The sequence below is a fragment of the Thermobia domestica genome, chromosome 9 (genome assembly GCF_964235325.1).
Source record: "Thermobia domestica chromosome 9, izTheDome1.hap1.1, whole genome shotgun sequence".
Lineage (NCBI taxonomy): Eukaryota > Metazoa > Arthropoda > Insecta > Zygentoma > Lepismatidae > Thermobia > Thermobia domestica.
The window spans coordinates 45,793,764-45,813,022 of record NC_137462.1 but is presented as its reverse complement, the minus strand read 5'-3'; the positions used below and the strand labels follow the sequence as shown (position 1 = coordinate 45,813,022).

Genomic DNA, 19,259 nt, shown 5'->3' with positions numbered 1-19,259 from the left:
TTTCGAAACCTTGTTGTGTCGTTTTTCATCGCTCCTGCGTAATGTCCATGTTTCTGCCCCATAGAGAGCAATACTCCATACAAAGCATCTTATGAGCTTTTTTCTCAACTCTTTATACATGGATCTGTAAGATAGAATTTTCTTTCCCCTAAAGTCTTCTTTCGCCATTCCTACTCTTGCTTTTATTTCACGTTTATACTTCATATCATCACTAATAATGCTACCCAAGTATCGAAAACTAGTGACGTGTTCCATTTTCTCCCCTCTGCTCTATATTTGACACCTACCACTTTGTTCCAATTACCATGGCATTTATTTTCATCCCATATTCTTCGCAGCCCTTCCTCAACTTTTCAAACATCTTATTTGATTTTATTTTCAGATTTAGCAACAAACACCATATCATCTGCAAACCGTTTACATCTAATCATTCTACCTCCTACCGAAATGCTGTCTTCATTATTTAGACTCCTTCTCACTATCTCTTCTAAATAGATATTAAATAATGTGGGCAAGAGATATCCTTGTCCAACTCCCCTTCCAATTGCACTCTTCTCTATCATTTCCTCCCCTATGCAAACACTTAGTTGTTGGTTCACGTAAGTTTTGTATGAGTCTTAGATCTTTCCTTTCCAGCTCAAACTTCTTTGAGCTCCCAACATCAGCTCCGAGTTCACGCAGTCAAAAGCCTTTTCTAGGTCAATAAATAGAACATACACCGCTCCCCCTTTTTCTAAAAACTTTTCATCAATTACCCTCATTAAGCTAATTGCACATCTTGTGCCCTTACCTCTCCTACATCCGAATTATTCCTCGTCAGCTTCTCATCTGTTCTTTCATACAACCTATCCAGTATTCGAAACATAATTTTTGGTACATGCAATGAGACTAATAGATCTGTAATACTCACATCTCTCTGGGTTCAATTTCTAAACCAACAGGTATCATGGTCGTCTTCAGGAAATCTTTTGGCGTCTCTCCTGTTCCATATATTTCACTGCAGAGTTGGAACAATTCTTTCTTGCCCTTATCTCCCGTATTCTTAATGAATTCGATTGGTATATTATCTATCCCGATTACCTTTTCATTCCTAATCTCGGAAATAGATTTTTTCGAACTCGTCCCGAAGAATACTAAGCCATTTATCATGTTCACATACTTCATTTTCTACTTCAACATCTAGGCGACGCAGTCCATCAGTTGAATATCTACTTTGGCCAGCACAAGGTAATGATCACAGAAAATGTCGCCCAGGAAGGGCATTCACTTTCTTAAAACTATTCTGATACCTGTCTTGATAGTCTGTTTGATATTCTCGGCCGTCTGTTGCGATTTCCATGTGTATCTTCTTATCTTGCGTCTAGTATTCCCAATTACTAGTGAGTTCTATCTACAGAAATTGAGCAATCCCTCTCCCCTTTCATTTCTTTCGTCTAAACTAATATGCCTATTACACTACCTTCCCTTCCTTCCACAACGGGATTGAAATCTCCCATTATAATTGCTCATGAACCTCTCTTCTCCCTATCTATATTTTTTCTCTGTTTTCTCATATTTTTTCTGTACTTCTTGAGTTGTATACGAAGTGGTCGGTGCGTATGTCTGTATCACCACTAGATTCTTCTTTTTTCCTTCCCAGCTTGCGCCGTGTGGACTTGGTGGTGGACAAACACCGTGTTCGTCAGTTTTCTCGGGGTTCTCCCGTTTTCTCCCACTTTCTTCATTCCACCATTTCATTCATTTTTTATCTTCACCGTCTCCTTTAGCCTAACCGGTATAATCGTGGGACGTAAAACTCAAAGAAATTTATTTCATTTTTTTCTTCTTTTTTCCGTTAAGTCTTAACATTAGTAGTTTTGTCATTAACATATTCTACGTCCATTACTTTCTCTTTTAAGTGCTTAACAAAAATTATTCTGACACCATTATGATATGATCACCCTTCTCATTACCTGAGTAAAACATTCTATATTCATTGCTTCTCAAGTTCCCATTACCTTTCCATCTATCTTCATAAACTACTATCAAGTCAAGATTATTATTATTTTTTTTTCGTTACTTATTTAAGATTTTCCAGTTTCCCTGTCTGTAACATGGTACGTACATGTCAATATATTACCTTTTTACTCTTTCTTGTCTTCCTTTCTCTAGTGATCTTCCCCAAATTGTTACTCTCTCGTCCAATTGTCCTTCCCCAGACTTCCCCTCCGAAGGTGACCTGAGGAAGACCATTCTCTTCTTGCTGTAAGCGAACTAGGGAAAATAGCGTGGTGGTTTCCCATTGCCTTCCACCCGGCAGTATCCCAGCCATTAAAGTCACTGACACGTCTTTGACTGAGTTCCAAGTTGCCGTATCAATCACTATGATTTCCGCCAACTTGACTACTGGAGAACTGCTGCCATCTCGCAGAACACGTTCGTCTGGCTATTCCATTTAGGGTAATTCGGTAGGAGTGACCTGATAGTGAACTACTGCCGACATAGCTCTAAATTTCACTGTCTTAATCCTCCCCATGCGACACAAGTGTCTTCGTAAAGGTGGTGTTTATCGGTCAGTGTAACAAAGACGTGAATATTTTTTAACGGCTTGTAAATAGATGTCGAAATTGATGTAAGACGAAGTATATGATGACAAGTCTAGATCGTGTGCACAGAAACTTGCAAAACATATCGTCGCCACTGACATCGAAGAAATTAAAATCAAATAAATTCTTGCTGATTTTCTCGTGTCATATTGATTTGGCTATTGTATGGATGAGTAAAGAAGGGAAAGAAAACAGATTTCCGAGTACAAAGGCTTAGAAAAGTACCTGACATGAAAAAGGACCCCCAAACGATGAATTTGAAAAGGGAACACAACGCAGAAATTCACAGTAGTCATAGGTCTTAAATTAACATACGGATAATAAATTAGAAAAATCGAAGAGATTATTGGGTAAATCGAGAAGAAGGTGAGAGGAACTGTTGGAAATGTGTAATTATAGTTCAGCACTGTATTGGTTAAGTCAGAGAATGCTTCTTTCAATCCTAAAGATTCCAACCGTATTTTGACCGTAAGTTTAGTATTACGTTAAAACTTACATAATGATCCTTCTCTTCGTGGACCATGACTGAAGAGATTATAAAAATAGCAATTAGTCATTTTAGCAATTATGCTTAGCATTTGAATGTAATGTAGAGAGTAGAAAGTAGGTGATCTGTTTCAGTACTGTTACATCTAACATTCACACAGATAATGGGTGATATCAATAAAAATAAGTAACTACTCCTGAGAAGTCCTGCTCGAGAATCGGAGTAACTACAGCTGGAGTAATCTCCTCCCTCAATTTCGTATCAATAAAACAAGCCACTACTCAGGTCTAGACTGCTCCAGACTTATGAACGTTCACTCGCGTTTCCTCTGCGCGTATCGGTAAAAGAAGTGATTATTCATTTCTCCCATCCGTCGCGCGGTCATTTCGTTGTTTCTAACCTATGGCGTAGTATCCTAAACGCCATGGAAGGGGCAAGTAGCAATGACAGTTTCAATCAAAGTGCATTTGTGGACATTGTAAAAGAGTTTCCAGTGGTACTTTCAAAGTCACAGCTACCAGAAAGTAAACGAAGGAAAGCCGAAACTTTGAAGGTAATTACAGTGAAATGCAACGAAATATCAAATACATCTACGACTGAGACACAAATCCAAAAGAGAATCTTTAATATTCGAGGGAGAATAAAAATTAAAAAAGAAGAAGAAGAAAAATAAAAAACGGAAAACAAGAAAGTAATACTGAAACCATGGGAATGAACCTATTGGAAGTGATGGATGTTGATTCGAATCCAGCAATATCAAGATTAACACGACAAGCGCATATCACGTGTTTCCAAGGTCTGTGTAGATTGTTTGGCTTCAAGAACGAAATCAGACACTTGGCTCCTTTGTTTCCTTTTTAAAAAAATTCCAGCCACTTACGCCATAAAGCACGTCCATCTAATTGCGTTTTCCACACCATACATGTCGCCTTTTGCCTTGACATAAACAAAATACATTCTCATGTATACACCCTTCCTATCAACGTTGAGTTGAGTTGATTATTAGTTTAACGTCCTTTTCAGTAGCGTGCCTATATGAAACGGAACCCACTGATTAACGTGGAATCCGAACCACATGAGCTCCCACCGGGAATCGAACGCGGGTCTCCTATGCAAAAGACATGTACGCTAGCCGCTTAGCCACGAAGGATCTCTTCGTTCTATTAACGTATTCGTCTCCAAAATACTAGGTTTCTTTATTGACACGTGTGTCCGATAGCACCCTAAAATTTATATTGTTCTTGCCACTCTGCCTTTGCTGTTTGCATATTACGCATACTTCCGGAAACAATCCATTTTCAGATTTCGCAATAATCGTATCCATTACACTTGTAGTAGTCATAGACACAGTACTGTGAGCCAAACCAGAATCCTCTGACATTCCGACCTGGAATCCCGGATCACTCACGTAACGCAAGAAAACCCGCATCTTTTCGTCATTACGTAGTACACCACCCCGAATTTCGGTTGATTCTCCTAAAAAATGTTGTGCTAACCACTCTACATTTTCTTTCATAAACCTATAATGCTTTTTGTAATCTCCATTTCCAACATTTCTATGCAGTTTATAATTTTTTCTACGTAGCAGAACAATCATATACTCTGCCATATTTCGCACGGAGTCATCTATTGAGCTTTCTCCACAAATTTGGAGAAGTTACTAGTATCACAGAGGAGTCTTTGACTTTTATTGATATCAAACGCGGAGTAGTTACTCGGCTCGAGAAGAGGTGTGGTTACTGCAGAAGGGCAGGGCTTCTCCAAGGTCAGCCGAGACAAGTAGTGCTCAGTTCTCTTTTTATTGATACCAATACGAGTAACTACTACAAAATTGGGAATAATGAGTAACTTCTCCGTTTTATTGATATCACCCAGTATTTTCATTGTATTTCTTTATTTTGCAGGGTGGTGAATCAGCGTATATGCTTAAAGCATGTCGATTATGTGCAGAGTTCAGTGAATACCAGTCGGATATATTTAACTATAATACAAATGTACTTGAAATGATCAATCATTGCATCGGCATACCTGTAAGTAGTACTTTATTTTTATAGCTATATAATATAAGCATAAATATGACAAGAAACGACAACATGAGAACATATTGTGAAAATTACACTGAATAATTTGAAGCTGTGAACTAAACTCTTCTTGATTTTTTTATTTACTTTTTTTTTTTATTGTTTTTATGCATAATTTCGAATTAGATAATAGAGTAACACCAAGTAAATCTTTCAAAGATAGGCAAAACTAGCAGAACTTAGATATTGTTCTGTTGGGAATTTCCAAGCAGATAAAGGTGCCAGTTCCTCCTTATACATCGAGCCAAATCTAACCAGATATCTTAAGGCAGTTATTTTATAGGGATAATCCACTATTGAATTGTGTGTTTTAAAGCAGAAATCTCAATCAGAATACCTACAAAATTACCCCTTTTAAAAATGGAACAGTTGAGGCGCTTAGAGCACAAGGAATCAAGTCACATTACCATAGTTGTAAGAAAACTAAGGTTTGTACAGAATTCTTTAATTACAGCGAAAACTTTCCACCTCTTTTTTAGTCGTATGAGTTATTTACAATATGTGGACATGAATCTTCTAAACCCGAAAGGAGCTTGAGATAAGAGATATTAAAAATGCTATATGTCCAGAATGGAAGAAAGAAGAAGAAAAAAAGTAGATTTGCTTTCGTTGTGCACTGAAGGCCCCAGTTCTGTCTGGTAGTCAGGGTGAGGCAAAAAGGATTTCTTTTTTTTTCAAAACAAAATCTACATTTTTTTTCAACAGATTCGAATTCGTATTAAAATAGTATTTTATAAAATCAAGTGTGGAAAACAATATCTGGCATGTGGTATCCGTTATCACATGCATTTCGGAAGACGTTCTTCGAACCTGGCATCTACTTTTTACAATTTATAGCTCTGTCGTTTTGGGTGACTTCTAAGCGAATAGTTTCCTTATGGTCTTCCAATGTTCGAGGTCTATGCTTGTATACACATGCCGTGCGTGAGGTAACCCTACAAGAAATAATCGCACTTGGACAGGTCAGGGGACCAAGAAGGCCAATGAATGTCCTTAAATCTGGAAATGAGGCCACCAAAGAAAAAGGGGGCGAAGAACGCTCATTGATGTGTAGGCTGACGGACCATCCTGTTGAAACCACACACGCTGAAAGGAAATACGGTATCTTCCTAATTTAGGTAAGATGTTGTTGATCATGTAGATATAGTGCTTCGGTAACAGCATTTCCATTATCATCGTCAAGAAAGTAAGTACTGATGACCAAAACATTTCCTATAGCACATCAAACCGTCACTTCAGGACAATGCAGCGGTCTTCGAGGATTTTCAAAAGTCCAAAAGCAGTGTTGATCCACAATGGAATTAGATGATAATGAGCTTCATCAATCATAAACATGTGGAAGTTGTCATCTTGCTCAAAAATTGCTTCCATCTTATGTATGCATTTCAGTCGCTGTTCAGTTTCCTTAAGCGCTTCAAGTTCTCAGTGATTTTTTTAACTTGATTTAAACTACTTTTGGATATATAATTCGCGAAAGAATGGAACACATTGTAATATTTCCCTATATGTTATGTGTTGCTCTGATTGTCGTACAATATATCGATGTATGTACGTATGACCTAATGATAGTGCAATAATCTTTTTAGTAAGACCCTTCTTTATTTGTTTTTTAGATTTTCCATCTGATAGATTCAGCTTAATCGGATAGAGAATCTTGGCATATTGTGATTTAAATTAATTGTGTGGTGAATGATTACGTTCTGATTAAGAAGAATCTATCGCATGAAAAACGTAATTCACAAATTTAAGAAGAGTCTCTTAATACACTAATAAAGTTATGGCACTATCCTTAGGGCTAGTCAAATAAGCAAATAGCGAAAAAAATAACCATATAGTATTTAGTAAAATATAGTAAGAGTAACCTGTAATATATTGAGGAAGACAGGTGAACATAAGTGTCAATAAATTCATGCAATATTGTTAAAATACTTCTGTTGAGACCAAAAAAAGAAAAAAAAAGAAAAAGAAAAGAAAAGAAAAAAACCATTGTTTATCTCTGAAAAATATGTTGTACGCCATAAAAAATATGTTGTCGAAATATTGGGACAAAATATTACTGAGGAACATTACCAGATGAGCAAATTAAAATACTTTTCGCAACTGAATGATATTTTTCCTAAAGCCGTAAGAAAATCTCACAAAAGTAGAATTTAGAAAATAAATTTCAAACCGCGTATTAATATGCAAAAAAAGCGTTTAACCTTTTCAGAACCGACAGGGATTTCAAGAAAATCGTAGACCTTTACGTTGGCTGCCCTTCTTATCCCTTCTAATTGTCACAGGGACATGAACGATACCTCGTTGTAAAGCTTATGGAACACAGATTCCAACGAGCTAGTGCCAAACCCGTAGAAGAACAACAAGAATTTTTTTAAAAAATGAGAATTTGTTTGTTTTTGGAAATTTATGAGAGGCTGGCAGCACTGTTACTTGTACGCCATAAAAAATATTTTCACACCAAGGGCGAAAGTTCAATACCAAGTGAAAAAAATTCCGAACATGCTTCCTACGAGAATCACCGTGTACATATTTTTCGTATATTTTGGTCTACTTTGTCGTTGGCAGCCCTAGCGACGCTCCCGTGAATTTTAACAATGCTTTGTACACCAAAATGTTCCATCTGGGGACTTGAAAATTAAATGTGATGATAACACGTATATTAACATCCCAAACGTAATATATAAAACACACAGCTAAGGAGCATTTTAGGGATTCAAGGAAAGAAAACACAGTCACATGACGTTTGTCCAAACAGTTATTCTGGCGTAATCGGAATATGAAGAAGATATATTCTACATAAGTCAACTTCACAAATAAAAAGGAAACTTTTTCTCTCTGTGCATCTGCACAAAAGTCAGAACTTCATACAAATGGAGGAAATTTGGGTAAAGATTGGTACATTACTATAAGACCCGTGCATTGTGCAATTTTTAAAAACACTATGTCAAACAGTTACATACAAATTTTGTAATCCTATCACATTATTCAGTCAGGTTTATTAACACTGCAGAATTTGAAAGCATAAGTTACAACAACAAAACACATTGTTTATTCCACGATATATTCATAATTATTAATGTGAATAGGTAGTGCAAGTTACTGTTTACTTATGTTTTCCCTCAAACCAAAAATTATTGGATTTTGTGTTGATATAAATGTATTCTCTTCGTGCTGAAATAAGTAAATTTCAAAACTCATCAGTAATGTCATTAACTGCTCGATAATACCATGGCTGAGTAGTTGAAATTATTGAGTAAAATTCAAAAATCAGGAACACAATAAAGGTTAATAATAATAGATATAAAGTATGTTTCTTGCACATGATTTGAAATTAAGTTTAAATTATATTTTCCTTACTACTTTTCTTGCAGGTTTCACAACAGGATCCGTTACCTAAAAACATTTGTGTAAATTGCTTATCAGGATTAGATAAATTTTATTATTTCTATAAAAAATGTCATGATGTTATGTCAGCACCTAACGTAGGAAATTTTGCACCATATAGTCAAGAAATTCCAGGGACTTTTCCAAAACAGGAACAGGTAAGTAGGAAAATTATATTTACAAAATAACTTATGGTTAATTAATTTACTTCATTCAAATCTTGGATTTTTTACTGAAATATCCTCCCAATTGCGTTATTTGCGAAGGCCGATAGAATGAAAACGACGATATCTGAGTAATCAAAATAGTTGCCGTCAGTCACCACACACACCTGCCATTTCTTAGTTAACGTCTGGACTCCATGTCGAAAAATGTCTGAAATCTGCGATGCGAGAAAGTACCACCCAGTCATAAGAGAGTGTTTTCCCTGCCAAGAAGTGATCAAGATGCCGGAAAAGGTGGTTCTCGGAGAGAGAGATAACAGCAGATAACGTTGGATGGGGAAGGTTTTCTTACTATCTCATGTGGAATCAGCACCGTTCTTTTCAGCAACATGTGGGCGAACATCAGTGGCGTATTTAGGGGGGCTGTCGGGCTTAAACCCCTCCCGCCCCGAAATAAGTTTGTTAGTTTTTCGCATTCCATGTATACACGACTCCAAAAGTGCATTACCACCTGCAATAGTAGGCAGCCAAAAAGCTCGGTCGTTGTGTTGGTTGTGAATTCGAAAGGCGTTCGACCAAACATCATTTCTGTTACAAATATATCAGTGTGGCAGACTGCAAAAAAGAGAATAAAGTAAATTGTTAAGAATGACGGTCTTATTATTGTGAGGGAAATGGATGACACAAAAAGCTACAAAGGGGGCTCAGTGGTAGAGCGCTCTCCACCGGTGCTTGGGGTTCCTGGTACGATCCCAACTCGCGCCGTGTGGACTTTGTGGTGGACAAACACCATGCTCGTGCGTTTTCTCGTGGTTCTCCCGTTTCCTCCCACTTTCTTCATTCCACTATTTCACTCATCATCACCGTCTCCTTTAGCCTAACCGGCGTAACCGTGAGACGTAAAACTTAAAGATTTACAAAAAGATGTTACTTAAGCTGTCGAAACAAGATGAATGGTAAGAAATAGATATCAGAGGAAAGCAGTTTCTCTCCTTTTTAAAAATAAACTCGGAAATAAGAAAATAAGTTACATAATGTAACGGTTTAATATAAACGCCTAACAACACAGGAAACGGACAGACAAACACAGACTAAGGGACACCATTAGCGTAGTAGATTTGCGGGCCTCCCATGCAAGATGAACAGACGGGACCCTACTTGTAAACCCAATTGTTATATTATTATTATTATTATTATTATTATTATTATTAAAAACTCGTTACCTTTCCCAATCTCTGATTCTGCCTAAGAGCATATCTGCATATAATGGTCATGTGTGCAGTTTTTGTCAATGAGCGATCTCAAAGGCCAAATGGGATGGAAATCTCCGAGAGAGGAACAAAAACACTTTATGATAAACTCTAGGTCAAAGTTCGAAGCACTTGTTTTTGACAGATGCTTTTCTTTTCTTTCTTTCTTTAGCAATTGGCATTGCTATTTCTGGTAATAAGGAAATTGTCATTGGAAAACATTATTGGAAAAATTAAGTTCTGTTTCGTCACTCATCACGTCTTACCCCTTATGTCTCATCCCCCCCCCCCCCCAAGATCGATATTGAAAATTTAGGATATGGATATATCGATGTTGATATATTTGGGATATCAAATGTTAATTTGTGTCAATATCGATATCGGTATATCGACATATCGCACAGGCCTAGAAATGATGCTTGAAATATACTGGAATCAATAATCAAAATCTAAATATTTTTCTTACATTCCATATCCAACGTTGAGGTGGAAGGTGGTGAACCCGAACAAACATTTTAGGCCAAAAAATTGTTAAAATAAAAGTAGTTATACTTCTCCCTTAATAGAAAACTACTACTCTAATTTATCTTTTACCTCTGTTTCTGATTGTCATCAGAAATCAGCGACAGTACATATACTTTACATAGTATAGCGATATACCCTATAATTTTTCACAACTAAGCAAACCGGATGAAATTCTTGTGATAATAAAGTGGAATGTTCTACAAAGTAATCATAATTCATTGTCCTTATTTCTGTCAGCAATTTTGACACAGAACTACAAGATTAATAGAACTAGAAATGAGAGATTTAATTTCTTTTTTTTTTTTCTCACACTAAAAGACGTCTGCATTTTTCTGAGATTGTCATTTTTTTAATATATAAGTCCCCTATCCCGGACTAATTCTAGCTACCGGGGTTTCGAGGTAATCGGTACCGAAAAAAGTAAAGTTTGTTGATTCTCAGATATCGACAGTTTGTTAAAAGAGATTTAACAATTCATGTTGTTATTTCTTCGTTACAAAACACCTCTGATTGACTGTATTCATGGTGAATTACTGAACTTACATACTCCGCATAAAAAAAGCGGCAGCTAACACCTTGCAGCTAGGTATCCAATATATACCTTCTTATCCCACAATCGTGTCTGGTAGAGACCCCCTCTCTCCTCCTTTCTTCCCATATTAAAATCAGCAACAACATGAGCACAATTCTAATTTTAAAATATACATGTATTAATAAAGCGAAAGAATAAAAATGAGACGAAACGAGATTCATAAGTTGATGTAGAGAGAAACTTAAACATGTCTCAATGAAAAACTGAAACTAATAGATATCTGTTAGAGGTACGGAAGTGAGACAGAGAGAAAAGGAGATAGAAGAAGAAAAAGAAAAGGGAGCACAGATAAAAATATTGGATTTAAACGTAGTAAGAAAAAGAACCTAACATTATAAAGTTCTGCTTCCAGAAATCCAACAGTAATATAGAAATAACTTTTTTTTGTCAAAACTATTCAAGTAAATACGTAGAGAATGCTTGAAAAATTCAATAAGTCACTTTCAAAATGAATACCAAACTTGGTGATCAAATTAAGTACTCAATTTCCATTGAAACTGAAAAGTTCCAAAAGGTTAACACGCCAATCATGCCAAAAGTTTAACACACATCCTGTCTTTTCGCGTGGTTCGGTTGCAAATTCGGTAGTGTTCATTAGACACACAGATCTGAAGTACATTTTAATAAACCTGGTAGGTAGCGTAGGTCATACCTTCCATTCCAGACTATTAATGCAAACTGAACAAAAGAAAAAGAAAACCAGAAAAAAGACAGAAGGAAAATTAAATGATTCCTATTTTACTGCTAAATTTCTATCAAAAAGAGCGTACATTAAAAGTCGAAATAGTATCAATTAAAAATTACAAATGTTTAAAAGGAAAATTAGGTGTTGGTTCCTTATAGACGTAGCACATCTTGCATATTTTGCATTTCATACGTGGATAAAACAAATTGAAGAATTATAGGATGGAAACGAATTTTGTGTGAAATTAATATAAATAAAATCTCTCTTGAAATAACCAAAAGGGGTCCATTTTTTAGTCATTTCTGAACATTTGTCTGTTCCGAATATCCACTCTCGATTCCACCTATTGCGGATATAACGTTGTAATTTGCAATTATAGAATGAACACGCTAGAGCTGAAACGGGTCATCACAGTGACATGGTGATTCGATTGAGACTTGCCTTTGGCGTGAGAGACTCGGGTTCGATTCCCAGTTCATGTGGTTCGGATTCCACGTTAATCAATATGTCCACGTCTCATATAGCCTCGCTGCTGAACGGGACATTAAACTCAAAATCAACTCAACTCAATTTAGACTCGGTAACCCACAGGAAAAAAAGAGACTTTACTTATTTCCTTGACATAGGGTATTTTTGTGTGTGAGAGAGAGAAGAAAAAGATGCAAGACATGATAAGGAAACGTCAAAAAAGATGGATAGAGAAAGAGATAGGCATATAAATATAAAAACTACTTATTACTGTGTATGATGAAGACTGCACACACTGTTTATTCGGATTCTCGCCTTGTAACTTCTCCAACCAACGTTGGTAGTGAATGTTTTGTGAGAAAAAAAGAACATATTACCGGATGGGGATTCGAACCGTGATTTTCCGTTTGCAAGTAGGACGGTACCAATATACCAATATACGGTACTCGACCCAAAACATATTTAACAAAAGGTATAGTATTTCTTACTAAGAACAATAACATGAAAAGTGGATACTACAGACCAATTAAGTGTTTCGGATTGTCCGAGTAGCCCCCATAGTTATTATTTGCCCTTTCTCAACCAACTTTTGTAAATCGTCTCTATCATTATACAGGTGTTTGCCTCCACATTCTTACCGATTGCTTGTTTAGTATCAGAAGTCACTCTTCGATTCTTCACGATCACTTTGTGAAAAAAAAAGACCTTTGTCTTGACCAGAATTCAAACCTATGCTTTGAACCTATAATATTCGTAAGTCCAGGACGTTACCTCTACACTACCCTGCCATCTGAAACTATAACCCAAATCTTACTAAGTTCAGTTCTACTCTTTGGAACGAACCAGCCTCTTTCTGTAAGGTTATTTACACCAAAGTGCACGCCGAAATTCATTCATTCGAGGACCTGGAGACAAATTAGTGCCCACTAATAAACGAAATAATACATAATCTAGGAAAAATTACAAAATAATAACATACTATGCAGTAATAAGTTCAAACCTCTTGCCGTAAACGTCGCCAACACCTAGTGACCCACTTGCTGGTAAATGTCGATCGTCGCTATAGTGACTCGTCGAAGGATTGCCGCTAGTGTGCCACTGGCGACAGGGTTTCTTCGAGTCGAAAGAGATATCTAGAGTCGGAGTATTGAAGTTATCACCGTGTAGCAGCGACGACTTCATTTTGGTCCGCGCTCCTTCGATTCGTGGCGAAGACTCACGAAGGGACCAATACAAACTATCGCCAGTCATGTGCATGCAGTTATTATTATATACTAGCTGAATATACCCACTCTTCGCATTGGGGCAATATTTGAAAGTCAATGTTTGTAGGAGTATCACCACTTATTTCAACGACCGCGAAAAGTATAGATTTGACACTAATATCGGTCATTTTGGGTTCTTTTTACATGTCTCGGTATCCTCATCCGTTGCCCCCCGACCGGCATACAATGGTAGGTGAATTTGCAATCATCGCTACTGTAAGTGTCACCATTGATCTCAGCTACCACGAAAATTATGGATTTGACACTTAATATCGGTCATTTTGGATTACTTTTACATGTCCGGGCCGCAGCCAAATAGGGTGAATTTGGCAGTTAATACGATCAGTGTTTCGCCATTGATTTCAGTGAGCACGAAAACTATAAATTCGACAGTAATATCGGTCATTTTCTACTACTTTTACATGTCCCGGTAAACGTCTCCCCTGGTTCGTATTTTAACAAAAGTGGTTCGCCTTGGTCTGGGGCCTAGACCAAGGTATCCTTTACCAAAAATTTGGTAACTCTCGTTCAACTTCTCTGGCTCCCAGGTCGGTCCCGATATACGCCCCCGCCCCCCTTGAGATCCCCCTGGTTCGGATTTTGATAAAATGCTTCGCCTTGATCTGGGGCCTGGACCAAGGTATCCGTGTCCAAAATTTGATGACTCTCGGTCAACTTGTCTGGTTCCCAGCCCGGTCCCGCTAAACCCGTATCTCCCTTAGATGCCCCAGGTTCGAAAAAAACCGCTTCGTCTTTATCTGGGGCTTGGACTAAGGTACCTGTGACCAAATTTGGTAACTGTTGGCTCACTCGTCTGGTCTCCAGGCCGCACACAGACAGACAAACACACGAACAAATCATTTATTTTATTTATATTAGGTTATTTTTCCTGACGAATTGTTCCTAAAGTTAGCTACAGGGGTCAAGAGTAACCCCTGCCCTGGAAATTAGTTAGGCCAATAGGATACTTCCTTTTTCTACTGATTAGAATAAAAGGTTAGATTCACTGCTAAATTTTTGTGTGTACATATCACATAAGATTCATCAATCTGCAATTCTTACCATTAAAACTTCAATTTATGCATAAATTAAAATATATTTAATTCGAAAACTCAGGTGGGCAATTACCTCCTGCTTCCCCGTGTTGTGCATGGCTCCTGTCCGCGAAACAAAATCCTAAATATGCCACTAGCAAGCATTATCGTCCAACATCAGGATGCCATGTCTGTTGAGCATTTTTGAATGCTGGCGAACAAGTTTGGGCTGCATTTGGTGCACTTTTTTTAATAAATAAAAAATTGAATTCTCCCACCATACCAGTAACATCGAAGTAGTTTAGAAAAGGGTCCTGGGCATTGATCACGATCCAACCATTGTCATGACCGCTTACACCACACACTTGTCTTTCCAGATCCAGTTTTCATCTGAAGGCACAATCCACTGCAGGGAATTCCCGGTTATTGCTTACACTCAGAAAACTGCACACCTCCAGGCGACGATTCTTGTTGATTAGTGTGAACTTATGTTTTCACGTTACCGATTACACGAACTCTTTTCCAAGTATCTGTTTCCATGTTCCGAGGAGCTTATCTTGGTCGATGCCCACTGGACTCATTTTGCAACACTGTATGACCCGAACAAAATTTGACAAAGCAACTGCGAATGGTGTGATCATTCGCCTTTCCTGGCTTTTTTTTTTTTTTTTTTTTTTTTTTTTTTTTTTTTTTTTTGCTTGCTGTGCAGAATCTGTTTTAATTTAATAAAAAAAGAAAATAACTTCTCTTTATTGTGCTTCTAAGATGAGTTTCCACCAGACCTGAAAGCGTCTTTTCATTGGCACAGCGTAGTAAGTTAGCTATAAATTTTCATCTTTCGTATGATGCTATTTAAGCGGGATAATTTTGTAAAATCTTTGATGCATGATATTTAAATAAGCAAATTCTTAAACACAAGTTCTGTTCCTAAGTCAAACTGGCGTTGTCAGTCCTCAAGCGTTGCCAACGTGAGCGGTTTCCCGCTTCATATACGTGATGTCTTCGCATATCTGCATAACAGTGTCACGGAGACAGGTGTGGTGTCCTTGCAGGCCTTGATATAGATACTCAGCGCCTTCCATCTGCCTGCAAATTTGTGATCTAAAAAGTTTCTAACTGCAAGAGTAAAATTGAGAAACACCCTGTTTTGCTGGAAGTATACATCATCTTTGATACGAAGTGCAACCAGCTAAGGAAGGAGAAACATTTCTAATATGTTGAGGTAGTTACCGTCATGATACCTTTCTTGCAGAAGAAAAGCCTGATTAGGTGGTCCGTAGATACATTGAACTACACATTTACTTTAGTGATATTCCTCTTGTGAGGTTCGCGTGAATTCTCAGTTCCCTAGACAGTAATTCGCCTTCGCGAACACTTGGAAGGTTGCCTTATCTCGTTTAAAAACATAATGGTGGTCAAAAGTGCATCTTTACCCTGTAAACAATTGAGGATCAACTCGCAGTACTCCACCATGTTTGACGTAAGCATAATCCTCAGCGTTGTAGAGCTTTGAATGAATTCGATTTCGGAGGATTCTAAACATTGTAGATTGCGCCACATGCAGCTTCATGGACCTCCGGGGACTCGACTTCCTCGGCCACCTCGCACCATCTCACTTGCAATAAGCAGCAATTATCTCTCCAGAAATTTTTCACTTCGATCATTAATAGTTACATCTCCGTGACCAAAATTCAGGGACTGTGTAAAACATTCGTCAGTAAGTAATAAGGAGTACGTTTCGTACATCGTTTAGTAAATAAATAAGGTACTCAATAATGTAAACCCATTGTTTATTTTTTGAAATATTACGGAAAATTATTTTCTTGACCTTACATGATGAATAGAGTCGCAGTCTCGAAATATTTCAAGAAATGACTATTAATATTATTATGAATATTATTATTATACATGGTCTCTTACTTGCAAAAGTCACACAATCTCGGTGATCAGTATTGTTATCATTCAAAGTATTTTAATGATAATTAACATTGGTATTTTAATGAAATAAAGAAAATGTGAGGCACACTCTTCGTAATTAAATCTTTCAGTTTTACAGTTACGCCGGCTAGGCAAAAGCAGACGGTGATGATGAGAAATGAATGAAATGGTGGAATGAAGAAAGTGGAAGGAAACTGGAGAACCCCGAGAAAGTCGACGTACATGGTGTTTGTCCATCACAAGGTCCACTTGGCGTGAGCTGGGATCGAGCCAGAGATTCCACGCACCAGAGGTAAACGCTGTACCACTGAGCCACCACGGTTCTCTTCTTAATTGAATGATACAGTAACTTTACAGGACCAGGTGTTTTTTTTATCGCAGCGATATAATTTTAATAAAGAGGCGTTTGTGCTGACAGCGTCGATCACTCTACGAAGAACAGTTTAATCATAACTGCAATATTCTTCATTAGACAAGCTTGTCTATTATATACTGTAATTAAATAATAAACTAATATCTAACAATGTTATTATAAATCTAATATCTTGTAACAGTTTTGCCAGCTAAACTCGACTTCATCAGACACTGTGACTTAAATGAGAATTAGCAGCAGATTAAATAAATACTACGAGGCAGTTAAAGCCTTCCTGTTGTCTAAATAGTAGTTGACAGTCAGTCATTGTGCAGTACGAAAATAAGTACGAAACTTGCTAAATCTCTTTCTCCCTTGTTAAGACTGTATTGACATATACTCAATATTGAAGAAATCAACTGTGCTTTAAAAAAAAACTAATAAATAGTTATTAGGCTTAGAAAGTATTGTGCATAAGTATCGAAAATTTTATAGAACGGCTTTGTCCTCCGTCTGTCTGTCTGAAGTTCGTCGACAACTATGAAAGCATAAATGGTAAGAGATATCGAGATACTGTTTTTTGGAATCGATTCAGCGTCACAAGAATAAATTCTGTCTCCTTTGTTAACTCTTTATTCTAACCGGAAGTGGTTCAGATTTGTCATCTCCGGTTTCAACATTTATCACCATAGAATGAGAACCGCAACAGATAGCGAGAAACTTTTTTTTTTTCAAACAATCAGTGTCTCAAGGTGACGTACCATGACTATCCCGAAAACTCTACCGAAATCGGAAGTGATTCATATTTAATATTACTCCCGGTTTCAATACTGATTTTCACAGACCAAAATCGGTGAGAGATATCGAGATGCGGTTTTCTGCAACCGATTCAATAATATATTTCACTTTCTTCATTAACCCTCTATTCAAATCGGAAGTGGTTCAAATTAGTCATTTCTGATTTCAACACTTATCACCGTAGAACGAGCGACTAACGGTTTTCTGCTATTGATTCAGTGTCTCAAGAGATCATATGATCACTACCCTCAAGATTCTGCCAAAACCGGAAGTGGTTAAAATTTACTATTACTTCCAGTTCGAATACTGATTTTCATAGAGCAAAATGGTAAGAGAGATCGAGATATAGTTTCTGGAAATTGTTCAGTGTCCGAAGAATAGATTCCATCCCCACCGTTAACATTTTATTCAAACCGGAAGTTGTTCAGATTAGCCATTTCCGGTTTCAATATTTATCTCCATAGAACAAAATTAGTATTAGATATCCACAAGCGGTGTTCTGCAAACGATTCATGGTCTGAAGAAAATATACTATCACAACCCACAATACTCTACCGAAACCGTAAGTGGTTGAAATTTTCTGCTACTTCCGGTTTCAGTGCAGATTTCTGTAAAACATAAACGGTAAGAGATATCAAGATAGTTTATTTTGCAGTTCATTCAGCTTTCCAAGAGTAGGTTCTATCTTCTCGCTTAATCGTCCTTTGAATTCGAGAGTGGTTCAAATTAACCATTTCCAGTTTGAATATTTATCGACATAGAACGAAAATGGTAATAGCGGCAAGCGGTTTTCTGCATTCGATTGAGAGTGTCAAGAGTACATACCATCAGAATCGGCATAACTCTGCCAAAATCGGAAGTTTTGTAATTTACTTCTTCCGATTTCAGTGCTGATTTCTGTAGATCAAAAACGGTCAAAGAAATCTAGTTAGTAAATTGTATCTCCTTCCCTAACCATCTATTCAATCTGGAAGTGGTTTAAATTACCGATTTTCGGTTTCAGCCTTTATAACCATTGAACAGAAACAGAAAGGCATAGCAATTAATGGCTTTTTGATATGGATTCAAGTTCGAGGAACAGGTTCTGTCTTTGGTCTTATTAATCTATTGCAGCCAGTAGCTATTGGTGTACTATTTTCAGTTTCGATATTAGACTCCATAGAACAAAAACAGTTAAGAGATAGTGAATAGGCCTAATAGTTTTTTATATGGATTCAGCGTACGAGGAACAGGTTCTATCTCATTAATCTAATGCAACCAATAGTTGAAGATGTGCTACTCAAGTTTGAGTATTGAATTCCCATAGTTTGGAAGTCATACTGTAGTTTCACATTTCGAAACGAAACTCACATGTCTATCTCCTAAGATTTCTTAATAACTTATTCCATTATTCTTCAGTTTTAATTCCTGAGATCCAGTTCATCACATTGTCATCTTTAATTTCAATGAATCTTATCTCTTTCCATCTACTGATCATCTTTCTGTCTTGTTGTTAGCGTAGCATTTTCATCTCATTCCAGTTACCGCATGTTCCGTGTTCCTTACATGCAGAGACCGGGTGTTAGGCAAAATGCGTATTCTTTAATATTAAAGACATGATCAAAAATATCATTTTAAAATTTATATGGGGGGGTTATAGTTTCAATTTAAG

General features: G+C 37.1%; 1 protein-coding gene across 2 annotated transcripts in view; it reads left to right on the top strand.

The window, feature by feature from the left end:
• Positions 1-19,259, top strand: part of LOC145694632 (uncharacterized) — a 56,775-nt gene that overhangs the window by 24,324 nt on the left and 13,192 nt on the right. The window contains exons 4-5 of one of the 2 annotated variants that reach the window (XM_081771040.1): positions 4,977-5,102; positions 8,525-8,695. In XM_081771040.1, coding sequence (XP_081627166.1) covers positions 4,977-5,102; positions 8,525-8,695 — 297 coding nt within the window. Of the gene's footprint in view, positions 1-4,976; positions 5,103-8,524; positions 8,696-16,611; positions 16,751-19,259 lie in introns of those variants that run through there. The other variant, XM_081771041.1, reaches the window with a different exon arrangement.